At 37.2% G+C, this 22,508-nt stretch overlaps 2 protein-coding genes across 3 annotated transcripts in view; one reads left to right on the forward strand and one right to left on the reverse strand.

The window, feature by feature from the left end:
• Nucleotides 1-254: 254 nt before the first annotated feature.
• On the forward strand, nucleotides 255-3,649 carry LOC125067490. Its single transcript, XM_047676148.1, has 4 exons — nucleotides 255-407; nucleotides 1,052-1,192; nucleotides 2,309-2,407; nucleotides 3,088-3,649. The coding sequence occupies exons 1-4, from the start codon at nucleotides 255-257 to the stop codon at nucleotides 3,283-3,285; spliced, it is 591 nt and encodes a 196-aa protein (XP_047532104.1). The 3' UTR covers nucleotides 3,286-3,649.
• A 1,569-nt stretch (nucleotides 3,650-5,218) lies between these two features.
• Nucleotides 5,219-22,508, reverse strand: part of LOC125067550 (cadherin-87A-like) — a 48,999-nt gene continuing 31,709 nt past the window's right edge. Inside the window, exons 8-37 of one of the 2 annotated variants that reach the window (XM_047676212.1) lie at nucleotides 22,006-22,198; nucleotides 21,424-21,536; nucleotides 20,879-21,076; nucleotides 20,463-20,615; nucleotides 20,023-20,210; nucleotides 19,751-19,913; nucleotides 19,500-19,649; nucleotides 19,055-19,216; nucleotides 17,034-17,157; nucleotides 16,479-16,670; nucleotides 15,631-15,866; nucleotides 15,150-15,303; nucleotides 14,497-14,694; nucleotides 13,990-14,229; nucleotides 13,452-13,636; nucleotides 12,927-13,113; nucleotides 11,696-11,907; nucleotides 11,175-11,372; nucleotides 10,644-10,803; nucleotides 10,331-10,466; nucleotides 9,614-9,804; nucleotides 9,108-9,284; nucleotides 8,607-8,719; nucleotides 8,085-8,248; nucleotides 7,769-7,926; nucleotides 7,146-7,251; nucleotides 6,573-6,762; nucleotides 6,110-6,208; nucleotides 5,798-5,874; nucleotides 5,219-5,522 (exon numbers count right to left, since the gene is read on the reverse strand). In XM_047676212.1, the coding sequence (XP_047532168.1) occupies nucleotide 5,522; nucleotides 5,798-5,874; nucleotides 6,110-6,208; nucleotides 6,573-6,762; nucleotides 7,146-7,251; nucleotides 7,769-7,926; nucleotides 8,085-8,248; nucleotides 8,607-8,719; nucleotides 9,108-9,284; nucleotides 9,614-9,804; nucleotides 10,331-10,466; nucleotides 10,644-10,803; nucleotides 11,175-11,372; nucleotides 11,696-11,907; nucleotides 12,927-13,113; nucleotides 13,452-13,636; nucleotides 13,990-14,229; nucleotides 14,497-14,694; nucleotides 15,150-15,303; nucleotides 15,631-15,866; nucleotides 16,479-16,670; nucleotides 17,034-17,157; nucleotides 19,055-19,216; nucleotides 19,500-19,649; nucleotides 19,751-19,913; nucleotides 20,023-20,210; nucleotides 20,463-20,615; nucleotides 20,879-21,076; nucleotides 21,424-21,536; nucleotides 22,006-22,198 (4,818 nt within the window). In that variant the 3' untranslated portion in view covers nucleotides 5,219-5,521. Of the gene's footprint in view, nucleotides 5,523-5,797; nucleotides 5,875-6,109; nucleotides 6,209-6,572; nucleotides 6,778-7,145; nucleotides 7,252-7,768; nucleotides 7,927-8,084; nucleotides 8,249-8,606; nucleotides 8,720-9,107; nucleotides 9,285-9,613; nucleotides 9,805-10,330; nucleotides 10,467-10,643; nucleotides 10,804-11,174; nucleotides 11,373-11,695; nucleotides 11,908-12,926; nucleotides 13,114-13,451; nucleotides 13,637-13,989; nucleotides 14,230-14,496; nucleotides 14,695-15,149; nucleotides 15,304-15,630; nucleotides 15,867-16,478; nucleotides 16,671-17,033; nucleotides 17,158-19,054; nucleotides 19,217-19,499; nucleotides 19,650-19,750; nucleotides 19,914-20,022; nucleotides 20,211-20,462; nucleotides 20,616-20,878; nucleotides 21,077-21,423; nucleotides 21,537-22,005; nucleotides 22,199-22,508 lie in introns of both variants that reach the window. The other variant, XM_047676211.1, reaches the window with a different exon arrangement.

Consider the following 22,508-nt stretch of genomic DNA (forward strand, 5'->3'; position numbering starts at 1 on the left):
GATAAATCTCTATAGTCTGTTTTTTATTTCAATATTGTTAAGGAGTTTGAAATGTGAGGTACAGACATTTTTATATATCTTTAAAGGCAATAATAATACTTTTTGTATAATTATTGCCATTGATTTAATATAATTAAAGTGATATATTAACTTATTGGTCTTAAAACTTTACAGTAAAACTAGTTTATTAAACTAAATTAGAACATTTTCTATCAACTTTCGTTCATTTCTTCAATCCACTTACCTTGAAAGTGATGACACATGATCTGGATAAAAGTGATAGGAATATCTTGAAGACCTGGACTGCAGACTTCCAGATTCAGCTCGTGAACATCACCACCCACTATCGACTAGAAATGACGAGACACAAGGAACACAGCTTTATGAATATCAAAACAAATTCCAAGGTACGCATCTTCTTCCAACTTTTGGATATTGGGCTTCCTTCGAGGTTGCTGAGTGCAAGGTTCAATAGGTCTTCCTGAGTGATTCGATCATGGCATCTAATCTAAAGGAAGCCTCGATATTTCAGGTTTTATATTGGTCACCTCGGAATTTGAACTCTCAAGATCTGCTTATAAGCTAGTCACTACACCAACGAGATAGACAATCCAATTTATATACTACGCCTTATATTACATGGTATACTATAAAATCTTCTCGCTGCGTCTGTACGCGATAAACTCAAAAACTACGAAATGGATTTCAATACGGTTTTCGAGTGAGTAATGAGGAAGGCTTAGGTGAAAAATTGATTAGGATTTGGTGTAAATTGGCTGAAAAGTGATTATGATTGTTACTACCAATAGAGACGTATGTTTAGTATGGTATAATCGTTTCGTGTGGACATGTTCTGCCTTTGTGAACCCGGACTTGGTAACTAGTATATCCATATATAATAATTGTGTGGGAGGAGATTTCCTTCGAGCTGATATTTATTTTCAATACAATAGATCTGATCACTGCATCCATATAGTTCTTTTGATAATTCTTTCTTCCTGTGTTTATTTTATTAACTTTGTTAAGAATTTATTTAAGCATTTTATTCCAGTGGAACGAGTGCGTTAATTTTCATCGAAGCGAGATAGATGATGCTGAAAAATCGTATTACATTGACGAAAGTAAATGTCTCAAGGTTGCGAATGCTGAAGAGGGGAAGAAGAGACATGCTGTTTACCAGATGGAGAAAGAGGTATGGCTTAACTGATGTATACAAAATAACTTTTATGGAGGAATTAATTATATGAATTTATTAGGCAATGTTTCTAGTTAAAAATATTGGAAAAATACTGCACAAAATATACTTACTATCTGAAATGTTTATTTGACTACATTATCAATTAAATTATATTAAAAATTTAAAGCCATCAATTGCCATAGCACGTCTTTTATAAAATGTTTTCAATCTGTTTCCTTACCATAAATTTACAATAGCGTCAACAATTAATTCCTTTTTTTTTTCAATTATCATGCATCATCATGAAATCAATATTTTATTTTTTTGAAAAAAAAAAAACTATAAACCAAACTAATATTGAATTGAAATTTACAAATCGTATCAAGTTTTACTACACGAACAAACAAAACAATTGTATAGTTTTTATAATTTATTTTTGATTTACATTTATTTTTAGGTAGTTTTAAAATTAAGAAGCTACACTAGGTTGAGATGTCGATTGTTTTCTATTGATGTACCCTGTGTTCTTCTTGAAATAATTGTGACACTTAGAACAGAACTTTACGTTTGTTGTATTATATTATTTTAATCAGTGTACACATTGTTGAAGAACCAATTAAAATAAATAAGTAACAACACTGTACCAACAGGGGGTATAGTCTAGTCTGGTCAGGTACCACCTATTAACCTTAGATCACTAACCTTCGTCGAAGCGACAACGACGAATAAAGAGTTGTTGCACCAAGTTTAACAAATCCTTGTGAGGCGAACACAAACTTGTCATTTGTCACCAATGTGTGTGTAATTAATAGTTTTTTTTAATGTCTAAAATGTTTCCTTTTTTTGTTTATTTTATTACTTCATTTTAATATTTATTTAAGTCTTTGTTCTTTTATAGTTAATAAGATTAAGCATTGAAAAAAAAAATTCAAATGAGTAAAAAGTCTGGTCAAGTTAATTCAAATGTGATTTTTTTCCATTAAACCTTAGAAGCCCCCCTTTTATACGGCGTAGTCGAAACGACGAAGGTTATTAATAAGCGTTGTAAAATAAAGTTGGTGATCTAAGGTCTTTCTACCATATTATATCGAGATATTTTAAAGTTTAATGTTTCCTTTGTATTAATTTCAGATTAGAAAATGGCGTAAGAGTTATAAATATTTACTGAAACAGTGCAACTCAAACAATCCAGGCGACGAGAATGCAGCTGGGATTTGTTTAGTCGAATATGTACGTATTAAGTTACTTTACTCAAAGGTCAAGGACAACAATATGAATCATAAAAAATTATTGCGCCTTCAAGTCCGGACAAACACCACTGAATTTTCATTTGAATAAGGTGTATAATAGATCTCATGCTCGTCATTGAAGGAAAATATCACAAGGAAGTTTATATGCATCAGATGAGATTCTGCCACATGTGTGACAAACCTTCTCAGAGGAAAAAGAGACTTCAGCTCAGTCGTGGGACATTTACGGGCTTTACATCTACATTTATATATTTTATAACATAAGAGCCGAGATGGCCCAGTGGTTAGAACACGTGCATCTTAACCGATGATTTCGGGTTCAAACCCAGGCAGGCACCACTGAATTTTCATGTGATTAATTTGTGTTTATAATTCATCTCGTGCTCGGTGGAGAAGGAAAACATCGTAAGGAAACCTGCATGTGTCTAATTTCAACGAAATTCTGCCACATGTGTATTCCGCCAACCCGCATTGGGGCAGCGTGGTGGAATATGCTCCAAACCTTCTCCTCAAAGGGAGAGGAGGCCTTTAGCCCAGCAGTGAGAAAATTTACAGGCTGCTAATGCTAAAAAACATAGGGTCAATTTCGGTCTTCTCATGGAGTCAGTTCATATCTTATGACATATTCCTTTATTTTGTTTTTTCTTAAAACTGTTTCAGATGCAAAAGGACAACTACCATATAGCGTTCCAGCGTCTAATTCTTCTAAAACTCGAATCAATGTCCGATCTATATTCGCAGATACTTGCGTCGCTTCAAGATTGTGAAACTTGTCTCAAGAAAACATTGTTTAATTATATAAACGAAGTACGATCCATAATGGATAACTTAAATCGTTGTTATAAAAGAAAAAGTTAATCGATGTTTGTGGTTATGTTAGCATCTTTTACGATATCAGAAATAATGAATAATGAACGCTGTGGTTAACGCTATTTATTTATTTATAAGTTTATGGAAGAGATAGAAAAGGTCTGATTCGAAAAGTGAGTAAGCCAGTGTAATTAATGACACATGTGTCATGACATCTTAGACGACGTGGCCGATGGCGCGTTGACAGTATCATTTGTTTATACTTTTTACAATGGTAGTATCTATGGGCAACGTTGACCATAAGCGGCATCAGATGGCCTGTCGTCTGTTCCAATTGAAAAAGCGATATTGTTCTATACTGAAGGTTCTTGATTAATTCATCTTTATTTATAATACAACACTTAATAACTTATATCTACTTTAATTCTACTTCCAAATATCCGATAACAGTTTCGTCGGCGTTCATTACGCCATCTTTCGCAAATTCGTTATAAAAATCAAAGATTAATCAAGCTCTCGACCAATGATATCGCATCAATTTGTTGACAAATATTGTTTATTTGGCTTTGCTCTTACGGTTGGACTAGAATATAGTTCCTCCGCCTACTAAGAATAATTTAAAAAAATAACACATGATACTTCTAGACTGGTACGTGTCATTAACGAATATTCTATTTTAAACGCCCAGATTCACATGACTCTATCATGTTTAAATATATATTATACATACCATATACTTTACCATATTGGTTGAGAGTTATGGTTATTACTCCGATTGTATATGTCATAATCTTCCTCAATAAATGGTATACCCAACGTAAAGCTGGTCTTTCTAGCCAGAAAATAAGTATTTAAATCGGAATACTAGTAACGAAAATTAGCGCGTTCGTAGTACGAGTAAAGTAACTAGTTATATAAAATATGTAAATTAAAAAATAACGTGAACATCAATTAAAATAAACAAAATAGTTAAATATAGTTTTTATTTCGTTGTATATTTCATAAAAAAATATTCCACTAAAGCATCTATATACAGAGGAGCGTAAACTTTACTTACTTACATAACTAGAAACGGTATTATCTATTTTGTACAAAATAAAATACTATGGCAATACTTTATGGTAAGATTATATATAAAAAAAATTATATTCGTTTGACATTTCGTGTCTTTACACACTCAACACTGTTTACAAACGTACAACAGTGTCATAGATTAATTTTACATTTATTTGAATTGATGGATTTAAATAACAAAAAAATAAATAGGTTAACTAATGCCCGTTACTATATTCAAGTAGATTTGTCTACGAGGCGTAATTTAGTGTAATAATAAAATAATGTAAAGGCTAATTACAAATTGTCCGTAAGCAAAACGAAACGTTACTTTGAACATAGAAACCGGGATGTAAACGTTAACCGAAAAAAATTTTTTTTTGTGTTTCAGCACAGACTTCAACATTAGTTCCAATCTATCTTATTTCACATACACAATAATAAAAAGTTTCATCAAAATCGGTACAATATTTTTGTGAATATTGGTAACGTAATAATAAATATTGCTCGGTATATAATTCAAGACAAACGTAATATTAAGGGACGGATATTTATAGTCATATTTTTTCACATTCACAAATTTTAAATAATATCTACTATTGTAGACTTTTGTGAATATATTTTAATCAATCTAACATATTTTTTATTTATATAAGTGATATACGTAATTATTTCCATATTACGTCAATTCAATAAAATAGGTTTATTTTCTTTGATATAATCCATACCAGATTCATCTTAATCATTAATCGTGACTGATTTTACTTTCAACTAACAATGTCAGTATTATGCCTATAGAAATATTATTACCTTATTCTATAAATTATCTAATATTTACAGATAAAATAATACGGACGTTGGCAACCTATTATAATTTAAAAAAAAAAATATAGATAAAAAAGAATACGTGTCAAATTAGCCGTCAACATTTTTTTTTTTTAAATACAGGTATAATACGCGCGATCTAAGATGGCCGACTGGGTATGATTATTTAGAACACGCGTAGCTAAAGTTCCTCATATCTTAAGCCAAAGATCCGTTTACATATATTGGAGAGCTTAACTACAAGTTAATCATAGTGGATATGAAAAAAATAATAAGATTTACACTAGTTCAATTTATCATACGAATCTTAATAAATTAATACGTTGCCAACATGCGTTATTTAAATTGAATCATTATTTACATGACGTTACGATACATTTTTCTAAGCTCCTATTTTAGTGTACGATCTGAAACAAAGGATAACTTCATTAGTTTTTCGAAGAGTCAAAGAAACTATTTCTTTTAAGTCATTTTTTGCTTGAACGAAAGTATTCGAAAATCGAATAAGAGGGAAACGATTTCGACATCTATCTAGACATATAGTTTATTTTCTCTATTTTTGGGAGACATGATTATTGTTTTAATTGTATATAATACATTTTTGAATTGCATCTATGATTTAAAAAATACAAAATCTATTTGAGCATTTCTGGATATATTTAATTAAATATTTCGAATTTACCATGACAGTGGTCCAAGACCGGCCGGCCTCGGCGGTGGCTCCGGCGTGTCAGGAGACGGCGGCTTGAATGTGCTGCCCTAAAAATGATAAAAAAATCTAGTACATAGATATATGCATGTTGGTATAATTAATAATAAATAAATAAATATTGGACAACATCACATACATTACTCTGATCCCAATGTAAGTAGCTAAAGCACTTGTGTTATGGAAAATCAGAAGTAACGATGGTACCACATAAAAAGCGTGTGTATGTGTTAGAAGAGTGTATAGATATATAATGTGTGTGTGTGGGGGGTGGGGGGGGGGTACCTGGAAGCCGAGCGCGGCCTCGAGCGGCGTGGGCGAGTCTCCGGCCAGCGTGGCGTAGTCGCCGCGCCCGCCCGCGATGGTGGCGTACGTGTTGTCGACCTGCGCACGGAATGAGGCGGATTAGAGTGTGCAATCGAGGGCACTAACGAGTTTGTGAAGATATCACACTGCACATAATGCAGTAAAATATACGCAATCCTGTTTGATTTTATATCTAATCACAATAAGAAATAGGCACAACAGCTAACTGATACTTCCAGTTGACCCATGGTAGGAGTGTTTGCGTAGACGTGCACTGGGTGTTAGTCGCCTAGGTTTGTACTCAGCGTACCGATTATTCTACCGTCAAATAATTATACTTTTATTACAGTAAGAAGGGAGAGTGAGCAGGGAGAACGACTTATCATACAGTCTCTCAGATCCCTGTTAACCTTTGTGTTTCAAATAAAGAATATATTTTCACCAAAGGAGGCTGTTCCGCATTCTGTTCATTTTGATCGCCGAAGACATTCATTGTCAGCTCCTGCTCTTCGTAAGGTCTCAGCTTCGTCTCCAGCCACAGCGGGTTCTCAGTCGTACTCAACTCTTCTAATATCCGCCGCCTCGCTAGACTGTCGCCTTTGCTCGACTGAAGCGATGGAGGTGGTATCACCCTGGAATAAGGCGCCCTATAAATTGTTTCGATATAGTATTTTATTTATTATATACAAATATATATAACTAACTATAGACGCATTAAATTTGTATTTTAACGTGGATTGATAAAATATCCAAAAACCTAATAAGCCTGTTATTTTCAAATCACAGACAAATACTTCGATTATATCTATTTATTTTATAATATAGAATAATAATAAATGTCTGGTTAAAATAGACCAGGCTCTCGAATATCAGAGATATATACCAGAAAGGTGCTGCTAAATAAATGGTTAGTAAGCTCCTACTCTTATGGAAACTATCGGCTCCAGTGATTTATATTGTTGAGAAAATGGCAGAGCTCTGGACTTAAATAATATAATTATAGTGGGTTACTTACCAATGCTTAAGGCAGGCGCAAACGACTATGAATGTCACGATCCCCGTGAACAACACAATTAGAAGAGCTATCAGCGTCGCCAGAGCTGGATCGAAGCTGTCCGGTGCTGGAAATATACAAATTTTGTATGTTTTTTTTAATTGAATCAATATCTCTATTACATAGCCGGTATTGGGTATGTTAGTTTAAGAGTTTTTAGGATTTTTATTTTAATTAATGTTTTATTGAATGTTTAAGAGTGTATGAGAAATAAATTAATAAGTGAAAACAGAAAAAAATCTTAGTTTGGGTGGAAGAATATAAATGTACTCGGTGCGGTGGTATTCTGCTACCAACAGCAATATTTAGTTTTTTTGGTCCAGTTTAAAGGTGAGTGAGTCAGTGTAACTAAACGCACAAGGGACATAACATTCCATTTAGTTCCAAAGGTCGGTGGTGCATTGGCGATATAAGGAATGGTTAGTATTTTTTAGAGCGCTAATATGGGCGGTAGTGACCACTTAACATCAGGTGGCCCATATATCCGTCTTTTTACCTATCTATCATAACAAAAACAGCAGAAAAAATACTGATATGTTTTTACATCTAAGTCTGTTCTTTTTTTGTAAAATGCAAAGCTTTACCTTTCGAAGTAGCACTGGCAGCAATAAGAGTCTCGACACCAAACTGCTGATACACGTCTTTAAGCTGATCGTACTTCGAGTCGATAGTTTCCAGAACTTTGTCAACCGGTAACACTTGATACGACTCCGGGTCTACTGCATGTAAGTGGATCTCACACCTGTATTAATGATAATTAATTGTTTATTTCAGTAACTTTACATGGCACAGCATCTTAGTTCGTCCTGGGATCCGGGATCAAGTTGCTATGGACGTTAAGGATCCCGGACCATAGTAACTTCTCTCCTATAGATATTTTTTAGATGTAACAAGATTTACCAGTCATCATACCGCCTATCCGCTTGCACCAGTGGTAACCTTCTACCAGCGACCAGCAAAGCTTGTCCGGCGTCAGCTAGCTTCTTTTGTACCCCTTCCACTGGAGCAGAACACCCTCGAGAAACTACCATACGGATGAGTGATGATCGATCGATAATCCAGAGCTAGTGGAACAAATAAATTAACATTATATGATTTCTCATGCTATGAGCCCGTTGATATTTATCATCAACCACAAAAATATAACATAAGAATGGTCCACACACACATTATCCAAAAGTACGAAGATTAACTAATCGGATTGTCTATTGAACACTCGTTGGTAGTTGATTGCGTCATCAGCTCCTACCGACCAATGACCGTGCAGAAATAAATATACACAATACTTGGATTTTGATCAGAGTTTCAAAAACTGTAGATGACCAACTCAAAGGACACCAATTGATTCTATCCCCCCTAGTATCCTATCGTATCAACTAGTGTATGATAGTAGTTAGGATATATATTGTAACTTGTACTCACATAAACCTGGGCCTTTGCTTGTCTGTGCGGCGGAGCAAGTTCCTGTGCGATAACATCCAGCACGAAACGATCGTTGTTGTACTCGGACATGTAGTTAGCCGTCGTGAGGATACCTACGAATGTTCATAATATTTTACACTCGCGTTTGTTTCAATAATTGTTATTAACCTAAACAAAGAGGAAAGAGGACTGGTAATCCCTAACATTAATTATTTACCCTACCTATCTTTATTTCCTTTGATGACTATGTTATTATTATACATTTAATGTTAGATCAAACATATTATAATTAACATAAATGTTTTATGCAAAATAAATATCATATACCAAAGCTATTTTGGCAAATACATATATGTCTTGAATTAAGCAGTAACTTAAAAAAAAAATATTTAAGGTTGATTAACAAAAGGTTTTCACCGAAAAAAGAAACATTGGCAGCTTTTATTCTTAAAAAGCGGGACAATATAAAACACACTCAATACTAGTATTGATAGTCCTTACCATCCTGGCTAACGTTAAACGGCGAAGGCACCACGCTGCCAGTGGACTGGGAGGCGCCGAACTTGTACAGGTTGGAGGCGGCCACCATGTAGATCAGAGTTCCATTCTCGTCGAGGTCGGGGTCCTCGGCCACGATGGATATGATGGGCTCGTTGACGCGAGCCGTGTGCTTTACACCTGGTGAATGGATTTATCCAATCATTTTCAATATTTATTACAATTTTTACGTATTCATTTTGTTTTTTTTTTTTTTTAATAATAATTAATATTGCAGAGCAATGTAGTTGATAGAAAATTATAAAGTTAAATAAATTGAAGTTAGTATTAGTTATTTTCATACAAGTTATATTGAATTATATTTGTAATAAAATAAATAAAACAGTTACTAGTAGGTTTTTTTGGCTAGAATCAACATACAGACAACATAATATTTAAATCTCTCAAATTTCGAATAAGCAGAAAAATAGATTAACAAATTTATTACAAATACGATAAAAATGTATTACCAGCATAATATATTTTTTGTTGGAATTTCGGCTCGTTGTCATTTTCATCTAATATCTTAATTTTGACGGTGGTCACACTGATGTCTTGGCTGTCTGTGCTGTTGTCTATGGAGTTCAAGATGGCGGCCGCATGCTCTAGTATTGGATTGTTGCTGGCATATATTGTCATCGAATACTCGTCTTCTATTTCTCTGTAATCGATGTCCATTAATTTATTATATTATGGTATAATTTTAGCAAATAACAAATTCTTATTTGTTTGCCAGTACATAATATGCATTATTAATGTTCTAATAATAAAAATATGTAAAAGTTTGGATGGATAAATGTTTGTTATTCAAACAAGCTTGTATGATATTTGTCAGAGATAGTTAGTTTATCATCTGAAATAGCACATACATTTTCGTTAACTTTTGCATCTAAACCCCCTCTTCCCTACAGTCTAGGAGAAAGGGAAGTAAAGGGATGTAAATAATGTAGTAATAAATATTTGAAATGAAGAAAAAAGTTAATCATATACTGTTACCCTTCCAGCCCGCAAAACTACCATTAATGGGCATATCTGATTACGAAGGTTTGGTGGATGTTTGTGAAAAATTTCATGAGATACAAGTGAGATTTACATATCTTTCCTACAATATGTGATAAATTATTCAAAACACATATTAAATAATATACCTGGCAAATATTTTACAAAAAATTCACATTATGATTTACCTGTCGAATGTCATATTAGCTCGAATGATTCCCTGTGTCCTGTCAAGTATGAAGCTTCCATCCTGATTTCCTTCCAGTACATGATAGTATACCTTTCCGTTATCACCCGAATCTTTGTCGATTGCTTTGACACTTCCTGAAAAAAAATAAAGTATATTTAGTAAGCATGGATAAGTGACTGACGAAATCTACTTCTGATTGCTTGGACAAGGTTAAACTTGTGACACACAGTTAACAACACTTCAGAAGTCATAGCTGTTCATTAAAAAATGGTATCAACGGAAATATTTCTAATTTTATTAATCGAACTCACCAACGATTATCCCAGAAGGTAGATTTTCTTTTACTGAAAATTGGTGGTGGCGATGAAGAAACCGTGGTGCGTGATCTTCATCGTCTACCAGCACCACTGTTAGAAGACGCAATGTTTCAAATTGAGCTGGCTTACCATTATCTACCGCTGCGATTACCAACTGAAATAAATGAATAAACACAATGGTTTAGGTGGCCCAGTAAATTTTGAGTCTTATACTTTTTCAAAATTTCAGAATTGACAGTATTTAATACATACTGAAATGAGGGAACTGAGGGATTCTAAGAGGGTGGGGTGAATATTTGTCGTTTTTACTTAAAAACTGTACATTTTTAAACCATATTTGTGGGTGTCAAGATTGGTTAGCAAGAGTAATTTTTTTTTGCGTCCAGTTTATTTCGATAATGTAGGCTATGACAATTAAGGTAATTCATAGACACGTGTGATTCGTTAAGAGTAGAGTTTTTATATCACAAACCGACTGGAGAATCAAAACGACGATAGAAATGCGTTAACAGAACTCAAGATTACCTGATACTCAGCCTGTTGTTCTCTATCTAAGAAAGTTTTGGTCTTAAGTTCACCGGTATTTTGGTCGAGACTGAATTCTTGAGTTTCACCAACATTCTGATTATCCACTTTCAGATAGTAGGAAACTTGTCCGTTCTCTCCAGGATCTTCGTCTATGGCTTTCACTGTTGTTACAAGGTAATCGGCCTGCGCTGCGTGCTATAGGAAAGTTTTAGTTGAAGTCATGTATTGAAATCTTAACAATTATTGGTAAAGCCTATTTCAATCTAAGATGGAGTAACCATAAACAAACCTATTTGCTAGTAACTCTCTCATATTATACACTAACAGTGCCTGATGTATATATTCGTTTAGTACAACACTATTAGACTTAATTAGTAATATTAATATTAACTTGTAGTACTCGCGTAAATAGCTCGGTGACGTTTAACATGTCATTTTTCCCGAATCAATTTTTTTTTATTTTTTTTAAACATCCAAAGTTAGGCGACATAGGTCCCGCGGCGGCAGCGGGCGCGTACCTCGGGTATCTCGAGCGGGCGCTCGGCGGGCGGCGCCACGAAGGCGGGGCTGTGGCGGTTGACGCGCAGCACGGAGATGTCGACGCGCGCCGCGTCGGCCAGCCCGCGGCCGCCCGCGTCGCGCGCGCGCACGGCCAGCGCGTGCCGCGCGCCGCCCGCCACCGCGCGCGCGGGGTAGATGATGCCGCTGCTCGGGTCCACCGTGAACGCTCCTGGCGGAATGTTACGAGCACTTTTGAGTCGTCGTTTAAAAACCTATATTAAGCGAAATAAAACTAGTTTTTAACGGATTTAATCGCGTATATTAATTATTTTAACATCCCCACGTTTCGAGCACTTTGCAGTGTTCGTGGTCACGGGCAGACTAAGGTGACATTTGTCTGTTCGAATTAAAAAGAAATATTATTTACAACTACCGCCAACGATTTCTTAATTGGTATCTTGAGTAGCGTTCCGGTTGCACGCAGAAGGCACTAACTGTATCTTTAGGTCTTGCAGTCTGTTGGATTTGGGATTTTAAATTTTTAATAAGTGGATCCCAAGTGTTAGAAAGTCTCCAACCATCTTCTCTATTGAAGTTCGGATGTTTTTGAATTTCAATAGCCTCGCGTATCATTCTAGGAATGAATCTGTGTTCTCTAGCGAGGATCTGTGGTTTATCAAATCGAATAAAATGGTTAGGTTTATCCAGAGCATGTTCACAGACTGCAGACTTTGAAGAACGCCTATTTTTGACATCTCCTATATGTTCCTTGACCCTAGTACCGATACTTCTCTTTGTTTGACCTATGTAAGATAAAAATCTAAGACAACATTATATTAAGCGAAGCTACCACGGTTCGGCGTGCAGAGTTGCTCTTTATCAACTTTTAATACAAAGTTGTGGTAGTTAAATACAATTTAACTCTTTATGTGTAAAGTACATCCTGCCTGGAAGTCAAAATGTATTCGCCTTTTTATCATCTATATAATATGCCTTCTTTATCGATGTATTTTTTTACAAATTATTTGAATTTATGAATCAACAAAGTTAAAAATATTTGCGGAATTTGGCGTTATAAGCTTATGTTTACGTCTCGTGCACATACAATGACTATCACTGATTCTATCTAAATGATCAATGTTACTGTGAATATACATAATATTATTGTGACACAGCAGTGTGTATTCCTACCTAGTTACAACTTCCCGATTATATATATAGAGAGGATACTGAATCGTATATTCATACCTGGTTCGGTTTGTTCTAATATGCTATATTCAACTTTCCCGTTGATCCCCACGTCTTTGTCCTCGGCGAGGACCTGGAGTATCGCGGCGGGGGGGTCGAGCTGCAAGTTCTCGGCAATGGTACTCTTGTATACTTTCTGAGTGAAGACCGGGGGATTGTCGTTGATGTCCAGAACCGTTATGTGTATCTGTTTAAACATTAGGAGATAAATATAGGTTCGATTTTCGAAACTTTAGTTTGCAACAAATAAAAAAAAGTCACTGTCGAATCCAAGATAACATTTAACTTTTTGGTATAAATATAATATGGTATTGTTAATGAGTAGCTTAAAAATTTTGCTGGATGACCGATCACCATTTTTTTAAACGATGGTACTCGCTTTATTTTTTATACTTGTTTCATTAAAGATTCGATTACACATTAAAAATGGTATTTTTTTATATAGAAGGTAATGTATTTTAAGCGGATTGTGTCAGTTTATTTATAAGCTAGAAGGCGTATGTGAGCAGAGGGCGAGCCGCTCACCGGCACGCTGGCGGACTTGCGCAGGGGCGGGGGCGCGCTGTCGGCGGCCACGGCGCGCAGCCACAGCTCGGGCGTCACCTCGCGGTCCACGTCCGCCGCCACCGACACCACGCCCGACAGCGGGTCGATGCTGAACAGCGACGACGACTCGCCCGACAGGCTGTACGTCACCTCGCCGAATTCACCTGAGGGCAGGGAGTGTATTCATGAGTACACGATATCGTTTTCAATTATTTTACTACTGGCTACTTTATTATGTAACGCTGTTATTATAAATTGAAAAGCATAATAACTTACGTACAAGTTTATTAACACGTAACTAAAAAAAATTATTCATTTAAATTTGTTTACGCTGCGATTAACTATTGCAAAATATCGTAAGAAACCTACATGTACCGCAAAACAGCATAAGGAAATAAGCTTAAAACTTTAAGAAGACAGAAGATCTTTGCCCAGTAGTGAAACATTTACGTAGTGCGATGTAGGTGCGAATCGCGGGTTGTTTTCACGTTTTTTTTTTAAATCAAAATTTGGTTACCTTCATCCTTGTCAACAGCAGACACGGTAAGGACGCTGGTATGAGCTTTCGCGTGTTCCTCCAACACTGCGCTGTACGTAGAGTTTGTGAACTTCGGCTCCTCGTCGTTCACATTCACGACCTCTACCAGAACACCAGCGGATGTTGACAGCTGAGGTACACCGGAGTCATACGCGACGAGGGTAAAGTTTATTGAATGGATTTTCTCGTAATCGATGCGCTGGGATGTTTTGACTACTCCTGTTAAAGATAATAACTTGCTGAGATAAAAACATGTGTGTTTCTATGTTTAATACTAAATATAAGTAGCTTAAGCTGTTTGTATGTAAATAAATGAACGATTTTGAAACCCCTTTTACTCATTTGTCACATTCGAGTTTATATGGAGAAGGAGTAGCTAATGATCAATCATTATATTTATCAGGCATAAGTAAATATTTCTGGAGTATTCCTGATTCCAGAAATATTAACTGATGACCCAAATATTATAAGTTGTATTGAACTCACCAGTGACATTATCGATTTCAAAGTACGGACTCGGTGGGTGTATGACAATAGCGGCGATCGGCGTCTCCCGGTCAGTCGCCGTGTACGTGTTGAGCACGGTACCCACGGGCTGCTCTTCCAGTATTCGCTCTACGTAAGCTGGCTGGCCGAAGACAGGAGCGTGACGATTGACATCAACTATGTTTATTATTAATTCTCCTGAAAATATTTATTTAAGTATTGTATAAGATGCTTGATAATAGTAGTAACCTTTTTTTGTAAAGGTTTTCAAAAGTCATGTTTGACTTTCGGCGAACTTAGCCCATGCTTGATAAACATGAAAACTGAAACGGACGTGTTCTATTAATGGTTAAATAGCTGATGTAACAAATAACTAACTTAACAACGATCCAAAAATAACCGAATATATAAATATTAAACTATTTATATGAAAAAGTAACCTTGTAATATCAAACGTTTAACTAAAAAAATAATTGAACTTTGCTCTCGTTATGTCCAAAAGGTGTAAGTTAATTTAGGGAGTGATCAACTAAACAATACTGTATTTACTTCTTTCGAATGTTAAATCTGTTTTGAAGGAAAGAGAGGAATGGGCGTTATCTAAACATCCGTTGAACGACCCTTCGAAGCACGGTCAATGTTCGATGGTATACCATCAGTCCTCTGCAGCGTGGGCGCAGAAGCATCGGTGACGGCGACGGGCAGCGTGACGACGGCCGCGCGGGCGCGGTCCAGGCCCTGCGACACGGCGACGCTGCCGTTGGGCTGCACGGAGAACCACGAGCCGAATATACCTTCCTCGGTTACCTGTCCGAAGAGACCACGCCATAACAAATATATCCATAGATATATTAAGATACGGAACAGACAAAGTACTAATGTTTTAATAGTTTGTTCCATTTTTATGGTATTTAACTGAAACGTTTTCTGTACAAAAAAAACCTTACCTATTAATAATAACAACAAAATGTAGTACCAGTTCGTCCCAAAGCAATTTTAAAATAATGAGTCCTATAGTTACCGCATTTAAGCCAACTAACTCCTCAGTTTCTTTTTAGATATATAGTTTAAAAACGTTTTCTTTTATTTTAAGTTATCGTCTATATTACCCGTATACGTATCTAAAATAATAACCTCTTTCCCATTTTTATCCACGGCTCGTATCACCCTATCCGTGGCCAACTCGTACAGCAACTGTCCGTTGTCGGTGATATCCGGATCCACAGCGATGAGGTTGTGCAGGAGGGTGCCGACCTCAGCGTCAGCGGACACCTCTGCTCTCTGGACGGGAGGAGTGAAAGAGGGCTTTTTGTCGTTCACGTTGATAACATGAATCGTGAGTTCCGTTGTTCCGGTTAGACTCGGTATACCTATACATACATTAAAATATTTTTATTTGAAGAAAATCTGCATATACATGAGAATAAAATGAGAACAAAACGAGGCATTAGACTAGTACAGTGAGGTTAAACTACAAGCATTTACAAAAAAGTTAGTAATTTAAAGAACTAACACTATTACTCGACCAAACTAATTAAAAGCATGACGTATTAAATATGGCGCTCACGCCCGCATCCGTTGTCCGCATCGATTGTGCGTTCGTTAATCGTTATTAATTGCTATATATGTTGACCTATTTCATTTGAGTAATAAATCAACTAGTGAAGTTCTTGTTGGACAATTCCAGAATTAGAATTGATATTTGGAACCGTTTAGACAAGCCAGTAACAATTTTACTGGCCCAATAGATCTTAGTATTCGGGGTATGTGGCCTTATAGTCAGCTACTAGTCAAAAAATGATAATATATAGATACATATATAGTCTCTTCATTAAAATTCCATCAACATAGGAAGTTTTGGAAAAACCTTGTTTAAGGTACAAATAAAATTACTTTGTCATAGGTCGTCTCAATTGTTCTATCAAAGGGACACATTATATTTCTTAATACGTTTCATGAAATTCGTTACAAATAACCCATACCCATATCAGTGGCAACAATTTGTATCCGATACGTGTTCTTCCGATCGAAGTCCAGCTTGGACGCCACGGTGACGACGCCTGTTACGTTGTCCACGACGAAAGAGTCCAGTGCTCCTTTCTGGATGCCGTACTTGATCTCCGCGTTTACCCCACTATCCAAATCTGTCGCCCGGACCGCAGCCACTTCAGTACCTAAAGGAATAATTTCATCTCATCATATTATATTCTAACACCGAACAACAATACTTAGTGTTATTTTAGTAGTGTAACTAGAGCCACAAGAGATGTAACATCTAAGATAGGTGAGCTGGGCAATCGTGATATGAGGAATGATTATTATTTCTGTCAGCCAGTAGACCTACTCATGACGTAAAATTTTCAAAACACCATTTGCCGGACCAGTTGTAGCTCCATATTTCGTTCATTGTTGACGTTTTTAAAGTGTTCCTAAGAGTCTACCCACATAAAGTTCTGTTTTACAAGGTTCGATAAAATCTAATCAAAAGTTTGACATATTACGTTTGACGTCCCTTCCTGCGTGTATAGAAATCTTACCAACAGCGGCATCTTCAGCGATATTCGCATCATATTTATCAGTATCGAAAGATGGCGCATGATTGTTGACATCTCGAATTGTGATTTCAACCTTACACGTTGAATTGTGCACTCCGTCTGTGGCCTGAAATAGATTAAAACTTCTTATAAACACTAGTGACGCAGGTAAGATTTTTTTTTTTTTTTTTTTTTTTTTTTTTTTTTTTTTTTTTTTTTTTTTTTTTTTTTTTTTTTTTTTTTTTTTATTGCCCGGGAGGGCAAATGACTCTGCTCCACCTGATGGTAAGTGGTAGCAGAGTCCAAACGCGACGACGGCTAGTGCAGTTGGGAAAGGTGATCTGCTCTAGCCGCCCCCGCCTTGCCGGCCCGCAAGATGCCTCTTCACGCCTCGCTTGAAGGAACCCAGGTCATAAGAGGAGGGGAATACGTGCGCTGGTAAAGAATTCCATGTTTTGGAAGTGCGACAAAGAAAAGAGTTGCCAAATTTCTTTGTACGCGATGGAATTGATGTCACAGTTAGGCGGTGACATCGAGAACCAGCACGCGTGGACTTGTGAAGGAAAGGGGAAGCAGGAATAAGGGAGAAGAAAGGGGAAGCAGGAATAAGGGAGGGAGGGAGATTTGTTTATTTGATTACTTAAATTTTACTGATTGAGCGTTATATTTAATTGTCTTTTGTGTTGTATTGTAAGATGTTAAGCCTCTTGATATTTGACGATCTCGGTGGTCGAGTAGAGTGTACACCAGTTTTCATGGGTACGCTACTCTGAGGTCCCGGGTTCGATTACCGACCGAGTCGATATAGAAAAAGTCCATTAATTTCCTATGTTCTTGGGTCTGGGTATTTGTGGTACCGTCGTTACTTCTGATTTTCCATAACACAAGTGCTTTAGCTACTTACATTGGGATTAGAGTAATGTATGTGATGTTGTCCAATATTGTACGATATAAAATAATTAGGGTAGGTTGGAGCAAATTTGACAATGGGGTAAGATCATACCGATCAAAGTTCCGGCTGATTCGATCACTTTTTTTTTGTTGTTTTTCAGCGAATAGAAGCAGTTTTAAACGCATGCATTGCCTAACAAAAATATTAAAAAGGTGCAAAATAAGTCGGAAATTCGACTGTTACAAGTTGTCAAACTAGTCCCAACTCATCCTACTATAGTAAGTCAGTAATAGTAAGTTAAGAAGTTTTTCCTTAATTTATTATTGTTAATAATGTTCTTTAAGTCAACACTTCACAATGAAGATGAGCTGACAGTACAAAAGATATTATAATTGCGGTGAGTTGTTTATTTTCTATAGTGGCGGTGTACGCAAGTACCTACGATAGAACGTGAGTGTCTCCACGTCGACATCCTCATTCCAGTTTTTCACTGAAAATTTGTCAAACGACACCCAAAACTTTTGGTTTAACGTTGGAATTAAAACCAGAACTTTGAACTGCAATCTCAGTAAAATAATGTAATTCCTATGAGAATAAATATTCTCTAAACATAACTATGCAGCCAGCCTGGCACTAGATGATGAGCTTAAAACTTTCTTAATTATGCGTCGAGCTACTCTCAAATCAAATCAAATCAAAAGCCAATCGTTGTCCACTGCTGAACATAGGCCTCTCCCAAGGTGCGCCAAAGCTCCCGGTCCTCCGCCTTCCGCATCCAGTCGGTCCCCGCCACCTTCATGAGGTCAATACCGCGACCGCTACCTTGGTCTGGCCAAGCGGGCTTGCCGGTAACCGGGGGTCTTTTTTTAAGCGCATCTACCATGTAGGAGGATTTGCCCATACTCGCCACGCTGGGCAGGCGTGTTGGCGAGCGCAGTAGGGGGTAAATTGTTTACGGGGGAGATGCTGCTGCCCATCCCCCCTTTTCCCCGTCCCTTAGTCGCCTCTTACGACACCCACGGAAAGAGATGGGAGAGTGCTATTCTAAGCCCGGCGCTCCACGGGACATAGCTACTCTACTTGCCTTAAAATGTAATTATTCAGTTTTAATAAACATATTGACGTTACTTACCAAAACAGTAAGAACAATCCGATTATCTTCAGTGGAGTTTAGTACAGCGTGACCTAGCACTGATATCCTGCCAGTGATGGGTTCGATCCAGAACGGAGAGTTCGGAGGGTAGGCTATTGAGTACCGAATGTCAGATGTAGTGTCGATATCCCTCGCTTGCACCTATATAGAACATTGATTGAAGTTTACACGTAACGTTAACAGAGACAAACATATAAAGCAACAAAAGTGTAACACAGGTAAATTGATTTCATTTGGATTTTGATATTTGATTTGATTCGTCTTAAAATCAAGATTATTTTGAATAATCATAATAAATAATAATAATTTGAATAAATATTTAATCTTAAATGTAATTTGCATCTAATGACATTTACTGGCCTATTTCAAACATATGTATTAATGTAATATAACTTTGTTTTAGTGATATTGAAATATTTCTTACAATTAACTCGGGTTCAAATTTCACGGCATCCTCGTCTATTGATGCTTTGTAAACCGGTGTGATGAAAACTGGTGGATTATCGTTGGAATCAGTGAGGGATATTTGAAGAGATACAACTGTCATCTGTCCCGCTCCGTCATCATCTGTTGCCTGAAATATGATCACATTTTACAAGCGACTAAAATAACAAAACAGACATTGAAACTTAAAACCTTTCGGCTAAATATTTAAACTGAGTAACGCAATAATACCTTATACTGTAAGAAATAGTCTCTCCTGGTCTCGTAGTCGAGACAGGGAGGCCGACCCGGCGTGGGACAGGCGGCGACTGTTATCACTCCGCTGCGGTTGTCCACATGGAACAGTTCTGCACCGTTACCGGACAGTTGGTACACTATACCCTCAGTTCCGTATCTGTAAGGATGATTTAAACCGATAGAAAATGACTGCTGTCTAATATTTTTGTGTTTCGAGCGCTCATAATGTTACTCAATCGAGTAATCACAACGACCGTCAGCAGTACCTGCCGGTGTCGCGGTCGGCGGCGCGCAGCGCGGCCACGCGCGCGGCGGGCGGCGCGGCCTCGGGCACGGCGGCGGCGTAGGGCTCGTCCGCGAACTGCGGCGCGTTGTCGTTGACGTCCCACAGCGACACCGTGACGCTGGCCTTGGACGACAGCCGCGGCGCCGTGTGCAGCTCCTCCGCGATCACCTGCGGCCACACACGCGGTCTCCGATGCGGTCTCGGTGCCGCCCGACTGCCGGTCGTTTGAACCGAAACGATCGCAGTCGCTTGCGCTTCGGTCGGACCCGATACTTAACTGAGCTTCGATGGCTTTCGGCTGTGCCTTACTTTATATTTTATTGATTGTTTTTTATTTTTCATTTTAATAAAGTTGTAATTAAAGTTTAAGATATTCAATGCCCTCTATGCAGCACTAGTGTGTCACAAGATGCGCTTTACCTCCAAAATAAATTTCCTCTGATTTGGATCCTCATAGTCCAGACTAGAATTCAGTCTCAGGGTGACGGTAGCGCTGCCGGTGGCCACGGAGGGTTCGATCACGAATGCTCCCATCTCGTCGGACAGGCGGAGTGTGAATACTGAGTTTAAGCCCTGTAATCATACATTCATTTTTATATATCTAAAGTCATATCTTAAACACGAACATACATTCTTTGAGTATGACATAAAAAAGAATTCTCATCGATACAGTGGTTTTCTGGGTTTATTTATAAAATAAAACTATAATAAGCCAAACTATACTCCCAAAAACACATTTAGAATATCACAATTTATTCCAAATTAAAGGAGCAAATAGGTTTGACCTTGAAATGACATGAGCCAAGGAAAAGGAACCAGATAAGAGGATATCTCACCACATCGGTGTCGGTGACCACCATGTCGAGGTTGGGTAGCGGCGTGCCGGGCGGTAGGCTCTCGGGCAGCCCCACGCTGTACTCGCGACGATTGAACCGCGGCGGCTCGTCGTTCACGTCCTTTATGGTGATGGTCACCGTCGCCAGAGACGATGTCAGATCGGAGACTACGGGTACGCCGTTTACAATTTCGCTTGCCTACAATTGTTTAATAAACACAATGTAAAGTTATAACTGTTACTCTATATTTGTATACTGATACGAAATCAATTGAAAATAATTTGATTTTATCTGAAACGTCAAATGCTATTGCCCTACACATCTAATAATAAGAAAAAAAAAGATCCTGTACTGTACGTACGTATAATCAAATTTTTCTTTAAGTTCGGTATCAGGTTGATTTTGATCATATTATATTATACCAACAATAAATTAACACTTAATTTAAAACTCCTTTAAAGGTTAAATAAATACGCTTCAAAAGGATACACAACACATTGAAACCTAGACATTACTTATGGAATAAAATGTCCACATATACTTACCCTAACTGTTAGATTGAGTGGAGAAGATGGATCAGCAAGCGCTTCTCTGTCCAATGGTTTAGCTGTTTTTAGTTCACCCGTAGTGCTGTCCAGCCAAAAAAAATCAAGAGGATCTGAAAAAAAAATTTAACCGACTGTGTAATAATGGTCACTTTTCCGATATCTGTGTAGATATCGGAAATTATATTTCGGGCACTCCTATACGAAGTGCCCAAAATAATCCAATTGGTGCAGGATTGTGCTTTCTAAAGCACGGGTCTTACTACACTACTACCACAGCCCAGTAGGAGCACCTAGCTCTGGGATCCTAATAGGATTTCGACTCAGAAAAGTGGTTTGTGTGATGTTATTATGTTTCAATATTTTCCAAGTTTTTTTGTGTATTGGTCTATTGGTCTAATATGAACTTTTTTATTTTTTATGATAAACGGGAAAATAATTACGTCACAATTTAATATACCTCGAATACTAATACACACATATATAAACACAGAGTGATGTCACTTGTTACTCAAAATATGTTCATTTTAAAGATAAAAATTTATAAAATACTCTAAAAAACTATTGTTTGATTTAACGTACTTGTTATGAGTTCCAGCTTGACGTCCCTCGGTTGAGCTCTATCGGCATCTCTGGCTTTGATGATCAGGGCCACTGTACCCACAGGTGCATCCTCAGCTAAGGCCCCACTGAGGGACCCACTAAATACGGGCGGACTGTTCTGGACGTCTACCACCTTCACTTCAACATGCGCCGTCGATTGGAGACTACCATCCTGAAAATATTTATAATCCATTTAACCTGAGGAGCTGTCATACTATAACAATTAAAAAAAAAACGAGACTTGTAGTAGTTGTATATGATGAGTAACATCTAACATATCACCTAATGGTAATAAGTCTGTATATGTAACAATGCTGGTCTTACTACCTTTCTCCTTTTGAGGAGAAAAATAGGAGCTTATTCCAACACGCTGCTCTAATGGGAGTGTTAGATAGTGGCAGAATTTATTTGAAATTAGACACATGCGATTTTCTCGCGATGTATTCTTCCACCATATAGAGACAAATTATAAACACATGAAT

The sequence above is a fragment of the Vanessa atalanta genome, chromosome 11, assembly GCF_905147765.1.
Source record: "Vanessa atalanta chromosome 11, ilVanAtal1.2, whole genome shotgun sequence".
Classification (NCBI taxonomy): Eukaryota; Metazoa; Arthropoda; class Insecta; order Lepidoptera; family Nymphalidae; genus Vanessa; species Vanessa atalanta.